The sequence below is a fragment of the Muscardinus avellanarius genome (genome assembly GCF_963383645.1).
Source record: "Muscardinus avellanarius genome assembly, chromosome: X".
In the NCBI taxonomy this organism is placed as follows: domain Eukaryota; kingdom Metazoa; phylum Chordata; class Mammalia; order Rodentia; family Gliridae; genus Muscardinus; species Muscardinus avellanarius.
The window spans coordinates 42,530,046-42,541,841 of record NC_137792.1 but is presented as its reverse complement, the minus strand read 5'-3'; the positions used below and the strand labels follow the sequence as shown (position 1 = coordinate 42,541,841).

Below are 11,796 nucleotides of genomic sequence, written 5' to 3'. Positions count from 1 at the left end.
TACCAAAGGGTATAAAGAAATATAGATGCTTGGCAAGAGTTGTGTAGAAGTAAATCACTAAATCCCCACAGTGTCTAGATGTCCTTTTAAATTTGATTAACAGTCCTCCATTTTCCTTGGCTGATGTTCTCCCAAGTCAATATGATACTCCCTTGTTTCCAAATACTCGGTGTGGGGGAGATTCTTATCTAAATCTACCCCATTTCTAACATTTCATATTTCTTTCATTTCTCCCTCCAGATGTCTGATGATATTGACTGGTTACATAGCCGCAGGGGTGTGTGTAAGGTCGACCTCTACAGCCCAACAGGACAGCAAGATCAGGAACGAAAAGTGGTAAGATACAAAACTACTCCTACCTAGGAGTAGAAAAACATGTGGCCTATAGGTATAGACACATTGGAGCCCAAGAGGAACTCATGAAGGTTGGTACTGTGACTTCCCCAAGCAACCAAGCTCAGTAAGGCCTTTCGGGGACCAGCATACGTATGTATCACACCAGGCTGAATCAGGGGAGGGGCAAAAGGAGGAGTGATGTAAGGCAGACCAGAGGGAGGCTAGGGAGGAGGCTGAGGGGAGGGTGGGGTGGTGGTTGCCTAGTAACCAGCCGCTTAAGTCATAATGTTGCCTCACTAGCAGTAAGTTACCCTAGGGCCTCTCAAGAGGGCAAAATATTTCAAATTTCTGTTCTGTTTCCCAGACTTCAAGTGATTTGCACAGTACCTCACATTTTTTATCATGTTCAGGTCCCACTCATACTACCTCCTTAATATGTTTTGCAATGTTTTGAACATGACCGTCACCCTAAACGATATTAACCATAATCTTACAGGTTTGATGTTCTAGTATAATACATCTGTTAAAAAGAAATAAAATCTTTCATATCATCAATAACAAAAGACCACATTTTGAAAAACACAGGTATAGTAGAAGCCAGGGAAATAGAGTACATCTTGTGCCATTTGAGCAAGCCACTTCTCAGTTTTCTCAATATATGCAGACACTGTCCTTCGGGCCTCTCTCTGGTAGGTTGCTATAGTCATGACATTATCATTTCTTGAGTACTTACCATGTGACACATTCTGCTAGAAGCTTTGCTTGCACTCTCTCAATCAATCATCACAGGAACTCCATGCGGTAAGTGTTATTATCATCTCTGAGAAGAGAAATGATTGCCTTTTCTCTAGAGTTATCTAAATTCACCCTCTAATTTGATGCAGATATGCTTTGTGGATGTGTCCACCCTGAATGTGGAAGATAAAGATTCCAAGGTAAGTATTTTCAGCTCCAAGTCAGAGGAGGTGAAATCTGCTAAGAAGGGTAAGGGTTGTGGCAGAGAGTGGAAAGGTGGAGGGGCTCAGGGGGAAGGCCATCATTCTCATGAGCCCAGGGTCCCCAGTTCAAATGTATTATCACTCTTGACACTAAATATCACTTTAGAGGTCACTTAGTTGCTGTTGAGACTAAAAAACGAAAGCATAGAAAATGACATGTCAGAAAAGTCTTGAAAACCTGTCCAAAAGGAAAGGGTGGTTACTAATAGAATATGGTTTTTGAGACTGATGGCCTTGTGTGCATCTTCAGAGAGGGAAGTCATAATTTGTAGAAAGTACTGTATCTCATTCTTCTAAGACCAGCTATCATTGCAAGCCTATCTTTTCTACCAAAAAAAGGGTTGGGAAATAGTAATAAACATGGAATTCATGATGTGAAGTGGTTAACGAAGGGGGCAGCTTGGAGAAGTCTCAAAAATCAACTATTCATGAGAATCTCACCCTTTAATCCCCTAGGGTACTGCTGGATGCAGCTCAGAAGGTGACTTAAACCTGGAGAATCTGGAAGAAAAAGAGATCATTGTGATCAAAGACACTGAGAAGCAAGACCAGTCTAAGGTATACTTAGTCTCTGACATTCCACCACTCCATAGGGCCCAATATTGAGTCTGATGACTCTGATTCAGAGATAGTAAGGAAGCTGTTATCCAATATGTTCATCAGTTTGAACACTATGACAATCTAGAGAACACTGGACTAAGTTCAGGGCCACGGTAAGTTCAACACCTAAGTACTTAAGCACATTCATTAATCACAGAGGTTCAGAATACCATCTTCTGATATCTAGATACTCCAAAGAGAAGCTTGCTATTCATTTCCTAACAAAGAAGTGGGTTTATAAACAACATCCTTTGCAATGTTCTTTGCTGACATATAATAGACTCGTATGTGCCACATTGCCCAGCATCCAATAAAGAAGAAAGAGGGATATGGAGCAGAGAGATATCCACAACAACCTAGAATCTGCGTGCCTAGTGTCCACCCTGTTGTCTAAGAGATCACCCAATATTTTAGTAACTTCAAGTTAGAAGCAATTAGACTTGCATGTCACTGTCACATACAAGATTCATTAGTTTTGTATAAATATTTCAAATTATATCTTTTGGATTTCTGGTTGATGAAAAGCATTGAAGCACACAAGTCACCCCCACATTCCTACAAGTCCAGAGCTGCAGTTATTGAAACAGGCTATTCAGCTTTAGTGCAAAGGAGTCAACCGTTTCCTGTTCTGTGTTTCTAGCTTATTTGAAATAACTAAAACCCCAGTTCTGGTCCCAGAACCCTTTGAAATAAAGAGAACAATCCCAAATGAATAAAAATAAGTCACATAATATTCATCAAAGAGTTTTAAGTTTAGTTGGAGGTGGCCAACCCCATTTTGGAGTCTTCAAGGAATAAATTATACATGATGTTTATTTTTAAAGGAGCAGCCCATATCTCCTACATACAATGCAGATTTCCTTGATTGTAACTTAGGCCCATATGCAAAAAGTCAACCATATCATGACCTCGTATTGCCAAGAATTCAGTGAAAAGGTGAGATGACACACTGGGAAGAACAAAGAGGGCAGCAGTGCTTAGGGCTAAGTGCAAGATGTGTACATAATATCCAAACATGAACATCCATAGTCACTGAAGCACAGATATACACACAGAAATGTATACACAGTGAAACACAACCATATATCCCTTTAAAAATAATTTATTCAAGCAATGGCACACATGTGGCTACATGTGACATTTACAAACACACACAAGCATTGATATAGCCAACTTAAGTATACTGACATTCATTTAAAAAGACCCATATACATATACAAAAACTTGAGTCATGTATACATATCACAAACATAAGCACCTCCATCCACATTCATGCCCACAATACATAAATATACACTCACATAAATACAAGCCTTGATAAAAAGTGACAAGACTACATATCTATTCAAAGACCTATGTGTTCATACACAATCACAATGACATGCATATATACAAATTTGTACTAAGTGACACATATTCACTAACACACTTGTCTGTACACATTAATTTTCATATTGATACAAATACAATTACATATTCATGTGAATAATATTATTCACACACATTTAAATGACAGGATATTACATACCCATATACTGGTCAAACATAGCATAGAAATACAGCATAAACTGATACCAACCTATTGACATCGTGGACATTGTACAATCCCCTATTTACATATATTTATATTTTAACATATACATTCATTAATACATTAATGTTATATACTATATTGATGAATGTGTATGGTAATTTATTGACATACACTCATTGTGAAATCCCCTGTAATACATATTCATATTTTGCCACATATTGATTAACATTAATATGTTACATATTATATTGATGGATATGTATGGCAACATATGAATTTATGCCTTAACACATAAATACATTTTTCAGCTGCCTGACACATAGTAGTGAATTTATATCATAAACATATGAATTACTCAAACTGACACACTAGGACACACAATCATATTTTTACATGTCTACACATGTCAAATGTACACACTAACATACACACATTGGTCTATATATCATTACACAGTCAGTCATGCATATGTACACATATACACACACTGGCACATTACACACAGTAACAATACTGATGGACACATTCTCACATCTTATTAGATGTTCACACAACATGAAGTGTTATATTGACTTGCATATACACACACAGAGGACACATTTTTTTATACATTGAGTCAAACATACATACTCAGGACACACTGACACATTTTTGAGGCATTGAATCAAACACAGGTACTCATGTGAAATTGACAAACATTTTGACAGTGCTTGTATTTACTTAAACACACAAATGCATCCATTCTAAACTTTCGTTGCTGCCACTTGTGCATTAATAAATATAATTTGATCCTGTGCTCCCTTACGAATTTCAAAGAGTCAAATCACTAATCAGTGCAATTTAGAAGATTTACCTTCTAAATAAAATAATGCAAAGAAGTAGCCCACCCAAAATCTTATGGATAGGTATTCTTCTCTTTTTAGACGGAGGGATCTGTGTGCCTTTTCAAACAAGCTCCCTCTGATCCCATAAGTGTCCTCAATTGGCTCCTCAATGATCTCCAGAAGTATGCCTTGGGTTTTCAACACGCATTAAGTCCCTCAGCTTCTAGCTGTAAGCATAAAGTAGGAGACATCGATGGCAACGATCGCAGAGTCCCTTCTGGGAACTTCTACAGTGTCTACGCTGATCAACTGAACACAGATTATATGGCCAATAGACCTCAAAGCCTACGTCTAGAAATGGCAGCAGCCAAAAACACCAACAATAATCAAAGCCCTTCGACTCCTCCAGCAAAATCTCCTAGTACTCAGAGGGCAATGATCTCCCCTGATGGAGAATGCTCTATGGATGACCTTTCCTTCTATGTCAACCGACTGTCTTCACTGGTAATCCAGATGGCCCGTAAAGAAATCAAGGAGAAACTGGAAGGTGGAAGCAAATGCCTTCATCATTCAATGTATTCACTCACTGGAGAAAAAGGGAAAAACAGTCCCCGCGGTGCTGTCAGCAAGATTGCTTCGGAAATGGCCCATGAAGCTGTGGAGATGACAGATATGCGTGGCCCAGGGGAGGAGTGCAAGGATGGCCGGAAAACCTTCCTGTACAGCGAACTGTGCAACAAGAACAAGACTGGAGAAAAGCAGATGTGCCCAAAAGATAGTAAAGAATTTGCAGATTCCATCAGCAAGGGACTCATGGTTTATGCAAACCAGGTGGCATCGGACATGATGGTTTCTGTTATGAAGACTCTGAAAGTGCACAGTTGTGGGAAGCCAATCCCAGCCTGTGTGGTCCTGAAGAGGGTGTTGTTAAAGCACACCAAGGAAATTGTGTCAGATCTGATCGATTCCTGCATGAAGAACCTGCACAATATAACAGGGGTCCTGATGACCGACTCCGATTTTGTCTCCGCTGTCAAGAGGAATCTTTTCAACCATGGGAAACAAAACGCCGCAGACATCATGGAGGCCATGCTGAAGCGTCTGGTCAGTGCCCTGCTGGGCGAGAAGAAGGAAACTAAGTCTCAGAGCCTGTCATATGCCTCTTTGAAAGCTGGCTCCCATGACCCCAAGTGCAAGAACCAGAGCCTTGAATTTTCAGCAATGAAAGCTGAGATGAAGGGGAAGGACAAAGGCAAAATGAAACCAGACCCATGCAAATCACTGACCAGTGCTGAGAAAGTCAGCGAACACATCCTCAAGGAGAGTCTCACCATGTGGAACCAGAAGCAGGGAAACCAAGGCAAGATGGGTGGCAAACTGTGTGCCAGTAAAGACGAGAAGCGAGAAAAGATCAGCCCTTCCACTGATTCTCTGGCCAAGGACCTGATTGTTTCTGCTCTTATGCTGATTCAGTACCACCTAACACAGCAGGCCAAGGGCAAGGATACAGTCGAGGAAGACTGTCCTGGTTCCTCCATGGGCTATATGGCTCAAAGTGCCCAATTCGAAAAGTGTGGAGGAGGCCAATCCTCAAAATCACTCTCAATGAAGCATTTAGAAACTCGTGGGGCTCCTGGACCATCTTGTCTGAAGGACACTCAGCAGATGGACTCCCAGAAGCTCGATATGTCCAACATCGTCCTATCGCTGATTCAGAAACTGCTAAACGAGAGCCCCTTTAGCTGTGATGAGCTATGCGAAGGTGAAAGCAAGCGTTGTGACTCCCGAAACAAAGCGGCTTCCATGTCCAAGAAATGCGAAAGAGAAGAACAATGCCCAGAAAATCCAGAAATGGACTTTGTCAGTGGGATGAAGCAAATGAACCGCCAGTTTATAGATCAACTGGTAGAATCTGTGATGAAGCTGTGCCTGATCATGGCCAAGTACAGCAACAACGGAGCGGCCCTTGCTGAGTTGGAAGAACAAGCAGCTCTGGCAAACAATACCAACTTATGTGCTTCCCGATGTGGCTATGAAGGTGCGATGTCGCAGTGCTACCAAGACTCTCCTGGGCCTGAGGTCATCGTCAACAATCAATGCTCTACAAGTAATCTGCAAAAGCAGCTCCAGGCTGTCCTGCAGTGGATTGCGGCCTCCCAATTTAACGTGCCCATGCTCTACTTCATGGGAGATGATGATGGACAACTTGAGAAGGTAAGCAATGCAGCAAGGCAAAGAAAGAAAGAAAAAGAATGGGTGGAAATGAGGAGACCCCCGCATTGATACATAAGCAGCATATGCTCACACTCAGTCTCCCTCCCATCCACACACACACACCAGAGTTGCATTTCCAGCTTTAGATGGATTCCATAGAAATCTGACACTTAGCCAAATTCTTTTCACTCCAGGAACTGAGCCCAGACAGTCTCCCTACCCTCCTCCCCCCTCCAATCTCATAATTTTTTAGTGAGGTAGAAGAATAGCAACCTCAAACCTTGACCTAAAAATCAGCACAGGCTAATTTAAGGGTTCATTCCCTTAGCAAGATGTATGTAATGAACACATTCGATTTCACAGTTTGTTTTTGAAGCTTCAAAGAAAGCTCCTTTGGCATTTTGATCTATATCCTTAGAGAAGGTCCAAGAGAAAGCAGCCTTCGGTCCTGGATCTACAACTTTTTAATCTTAGATTTGTGGGTGGGAAGGCGAGGGGGGGAGGAGGAGTGAGGCTGGAAAGATGTTAATTAACTTTAAACAACAGCTCTTTACTCTGAAAAACACCGGATGATTCAAACCATCTTTTCTCTTCTCTCCAGCTTCCTGAAGTTTCTGCCAAGGCAGCGGAGAAGGGATACAGTGTAGGAGATCTTCTTCAAGAGGTCATGAAGTTTGCCAAGGAGCGACAACTGGATGAAGCCGTGGGTAACATGGCTAGAAAGCAACTGTTAGACTGGCTTCTCGCTAACCTGTAAGCTAGCAACTCGTTGAACTCCCCTTCATCTTACTCCCCTCAGCAGCATTCCAACCTAGCTGGAGCCCCCCTACCATCAGGCTAGTGAACTGTACAACACTCGACTGTATTTCCCAATACATCTGAGCAGTTACACTACACGAATACAGGGTGCCCTAGCTGGGCAAGAACATGAATTAAAAAAAATGAAAAATCCATGTTGTCGTTTTTTTATTCAATACATCTAAGGCATGAGAGGGGGATGGGTTCATTGTCCAGGGTTGGTGGTATGATGTTGGGCGTGTGTTTAGTACTCCTCATAAGTTCTTTTCTGAGCATTGAAGACACGGATATACGACCCAGGTTCAAGTCCCTAAACCAAATAATCTCAGCTCACAGTCTCTTTAGAGTTTGGCCTTCCTGTTCCTCCCAGAACAATGTATCTAACTTGATTATTCCCTTTTCTAATCAGAAGGATATGGTTTTCTTAGTCTTTTTAAGAGTGTACATACAGATGGAGCCGGGCATAGTGGTTCTCACCTGTACTTGTAGGTTGAGTCAGGAGGATGGTACTTGTGAGGCTGAGACAATCTCAGCAACTTAGCAAGACCCTCAGCAACCTAGTGAGACCCTGTTTTGAAACGAAAAAATAAAAAGGGCTGGGGGTGTAGTTAGGAGGTAGAATGCCCCTGGGTTCAACCCCCAGTACCATACACACACACACACACACACACACACACGCACACACACACGTATCAGTGTTCATTTTACATGGCTAAATACTACCCAGAACTATCATGGGATCTAATTCTCCCCCATGTGTAGGGGGAAAAAAGCTTCCTTATAAAGTAATTTCTTTTAACTGATGAGATTTCCTTATCTTCCCCAAGGCTGAAAGAAAAACCTTCCAAGAACAAGAACATAAATCTATAGGATGGAAAATTTCTTGTGAGTTTCAAGGTCGCAGAGTCCCAAAGTCCAGACTTAAGTTACTGGATCCGTTCTATGCTTCCCAGGAGTCCATTGAGATGCTGGAATTAATTGCAGATATGATTAAGACAGTGGTTTCAACCCTGTGGCCCTCTCTCAAATGGTTTGCTAAGTGCTCTCAGGATATGCCTCAGTACTCCCCAAGGCCTGTAACTTAATAGAACAAGCTCAGAATGTGATGTCCTTTTGAACTTAATACTCAAAGTTTTGACTCTTTCCAGTTGAATGGCCTTAGGTAGCCCTCCAGACTTGTAACCTGTTTCTTCATCTGTAAACTGTAGCTAAAGAAACCTACTGTAAGTTCAATTGGAGGAATGGGTGCCCTGGGGTTTATGGGGGAGGGGTGGTGGAGGATTTTGTTTCAAATGTAAATATATGAAAGAAACCATACCTCTCAAAGCCTGTCCTAACCCAGTTCGGAGTGCTCTCTTGATTTCAGAACTGAAAGCAAGATACTCAAGTAGGGATCCAGAGAGGCTCTTTTTTGCAGAAGGTAAGTGGCACACAGGTAAAGTTTACCAACTTCACAATGCCTAGACAAGTCCGAAAGTAAGGCAAGGCCCCTTCCAAGCAGGCCCTTTTACACTCTCCAGTCACGCTGAAAGTTAGTCCACCCTTTTCCAGTGTCCCCTATCCTGTGTCGAGCTTTGGAGTTGAGCCACCACAGATCCTTCCCTTTGCCCTTGAAGAAAATCCTTAATAAACAAATCCAGAGGCCTGGGCTGCGTTTCTAATGACTCAGCCCTCCCAACAACAGCTGGGTCCCATAGTACTTTACATCCTTGATTAACTTGGCACTTACCTCGATCCAGATTTTTGTTATGAGGTACCATTGGGGAATTCCTTGGAAGGAAATGGAGGAAAGGAAGTTATATGTTAAATGAGGAGGTTGGGGGCCAGATGGTCTCTAAGGGCCCTTCAGTTTTGACAGTTGAGGATTAGAACAACAAGGCTCTCTTCCATAATTTCTCTGGAAAATGTGTGTGAATGAGCTAAGTTCAGGGTGAGAGAACTTGATTATTAACAGAGTTAACCTGACAGACTCCAGCAGAGAAAGGAAGTCTTAGGGCTATAAGAACCCTGACAAGGGTCTGGAGGAGCTCAATTGTCCTTGGGGCCTATTCCTTGAGAGTGAGACATGGACCTTTGACCTCTGTAAAGGAGAAGCGATCCCAGGTATCCACTAGCAGTGTGGCCTTGCTCAATGCCAACAGTTGGAAATAGAGGGACCTATATATAGGAGAAGAGAGAGAGAAGGAAACATGATTCTCTCCTTCAGGTAATATGATTGGCTTGATATCGCTTGACAGTTACACTCTGACATCAGGTCTCCATTTCACAAGGAAATTAAGAACTTCTCTGGGAGGTTACTACAGGGCCAGAACTAGACTGGGGACAGGCAAGAGAGGTACTTGCCCTGGGGCTGAAAAACTCAGCAAGAAAGATAATATTTTAACACACTATGGTTGCTGAGGGTCTCACTAAGATTCTGAGGCTGGTCTAGGGCCTGTGGGACTTCTGTCTCAACCTCTTGGGTGTTAAGATGGCAGGTGTGCACCAAACTGTCCTTTCTCTACACCCCCCCTCCTCTTCTCCTCTGGAGGTTGAACATTGGGAAAGTTCTCCCTCAGAGCTACAAACCCAGCCTTTTCTTTGTTCTTTGTTTTAAGATGGTGTTGCTGAGTTGCTTAGGGTCTTACTGGTTTTCTGAGGCTGGTCTGTGGCCTTTAGTCCTTCTGTCTCAGCCTCCCAAGATCACAGTTATGCACCACCACACCTGGCTCTCCCACCCATAATTTTCTTTTCCCTCCTCCCAATCATAATAAAAACTTTCATTGCCTAACTCTACTAAGTATCACTCTGATTATTTTCTGGAAACATTTATATAATAAGTAAAATATCTACTGAAGTTGTAAAATAACTAATTGTGTAATTTATGGCCTTTCACTAAAGGTGACTTTTCCCCACGAATAATCAAAATCAATGCCAAAACCCCCATGATGAAAAAAATGTCAATATAGAGGATCAGTAACAGTGATATGCCACGCCATAATATGGAGCATGAAGCAAACAGAAATGTTGATATAGTCTGATTTTGTAGGAATAACGTTTTATGGGGAAATGGCCAGAGTGATTTGTTTTATTTTGTTTATGGTACTGGAGGTTGAATTCAGAAGCCATCTACTTCTTAGCTACAACACCCACCCACCCCCGCCCTAGTTTATTTTTATTTTGAAACAGGGCCTCACTAAGTTGTCAAGGGTTTTGCTAAATTGCTGAGGCTATCCTTGAACTTGTGATCGTCCTTTCTCAGCTTTCCAAGTATGGGGATTACAAGAGTGTGGCACCAGGCTTGGCTCAGGACAGTATTTTAGAGAATGTGTTGTCCCCAAAGCCTGTATCACTACAAAAAAAGAAACAGTGACTTTCCTGCCCTTAAAAGTACTTAAGAAGGGAAAAAATAACAACTCAAGTTTAGAAAAGGGGACATAAAATCTGGTGGAAAACCAAACAGTGAAGACAAAGTTTCACTTAGGCCTTTAAAAAAAATCAAAGTTTGGGGCTGGGCGTGGTGGTGCATGCTTGTAGTCCCCGCGCTTGGGAGGCAGAGATAGGAGGAGTGCACAGGTTCGAAGCCAGCCACGCTGGCTTAAGAGACCCTGTTTCCAAAAATTAAAAAGGTCTGGGAGTGTAGCCTGGAGGTAGAAGGGCTTTCAGGAACCCCAGTACCACCAAAAACCAAAAAAAAATCAAAGTTTAGGGAGCTGTAGCATTTTCTCTCCTGTTTAACGTGATCAGAGTATATCTTTCCTAACAAAAAGTTCTTATTAAATTCCAGTTCAAAACAGAAAGTTTGCAAGGTTGCCCCTGTTAAAGGTCTACATTAAAATAATTCTAATAATGAAAAAGAAAATATGTAAATAGTAAAAATATAGGAGTGGTAGAAACAAGTCACTTTTATAAGTAATATATTTATATAGCCTTGAAAATCAAATCCCCAAAGACCAGAAGTAATGAGTTTTGCAAAGAGACCAGATAGAAGTTACTGATGAGCTGTAAGGAATTGCAGTCAACTAAAACAATACCAGCTGCTTTCTCCCCAGTGACTCAGAAACATGTAAAATATTTAGCAATCCTCTCACACTAAAGTCTCTATGGTGTCAGAACACAAAATAAATCTAAAAGAAACTATTGAATTCCTATATACTACAGCCACCTGGCTAAAAAGAGGGGAGTCTATTTTCACTATTGTTAGTAGGCCCCCTTATTGAAACAGTAGTTCCAGATACTATTAGGTTAATTATTTCAAAATCTTCTGTGATGTGAGAAATTAGAGGCTTATATTTAAATGTCCTTTGAAAGATCATACAAATAGTAAGCCAGGAGAGTTAGGATTCAAATCCAAATTTGCCTCCTGTCAAATAATATATTCTTTTTTTTTGGCAGTACTGGTGATTCTACCTCTGAGCTATCCTCCCAGCCTTATTTTATTTTTATTTTGAAACAGCGTTTCAATAACCCTGTAACCCTCCTGTCTTAGCCTCCCAAGTACAAGAATTACAGT

The 11,796-nt window shown here is 41.5% G+C and overlaps 1 protein-coding gene across 1 annotated transcript; it reads left to right on the top strand.

Moving 5' to 3' along the window:
• Positions 1-240: 240 nt before the first annotated feature.
• On the top strand, positions 241-7,263 carry AKAP4 (A-kinase anchoring protein 4; the record flags this gene model as incomplete). The annotated part of the gene is made up of 5 exons (XM_080719057.1): positions 241-336; positions 1,221-1,271; positions 1,791-1,892; positions 4,392-6,506; positions 7,108-7,263. 5 exons carry the CDS (start codon positions 241-243, stop codon positions 7,261-7,263), a joined length of 2,520 nt encoding a protein of 839 aa, XP_080575183.1.
• Between the last annotated feature and the right edge of the window lie 4,533 nt (positions 7,264-11,796).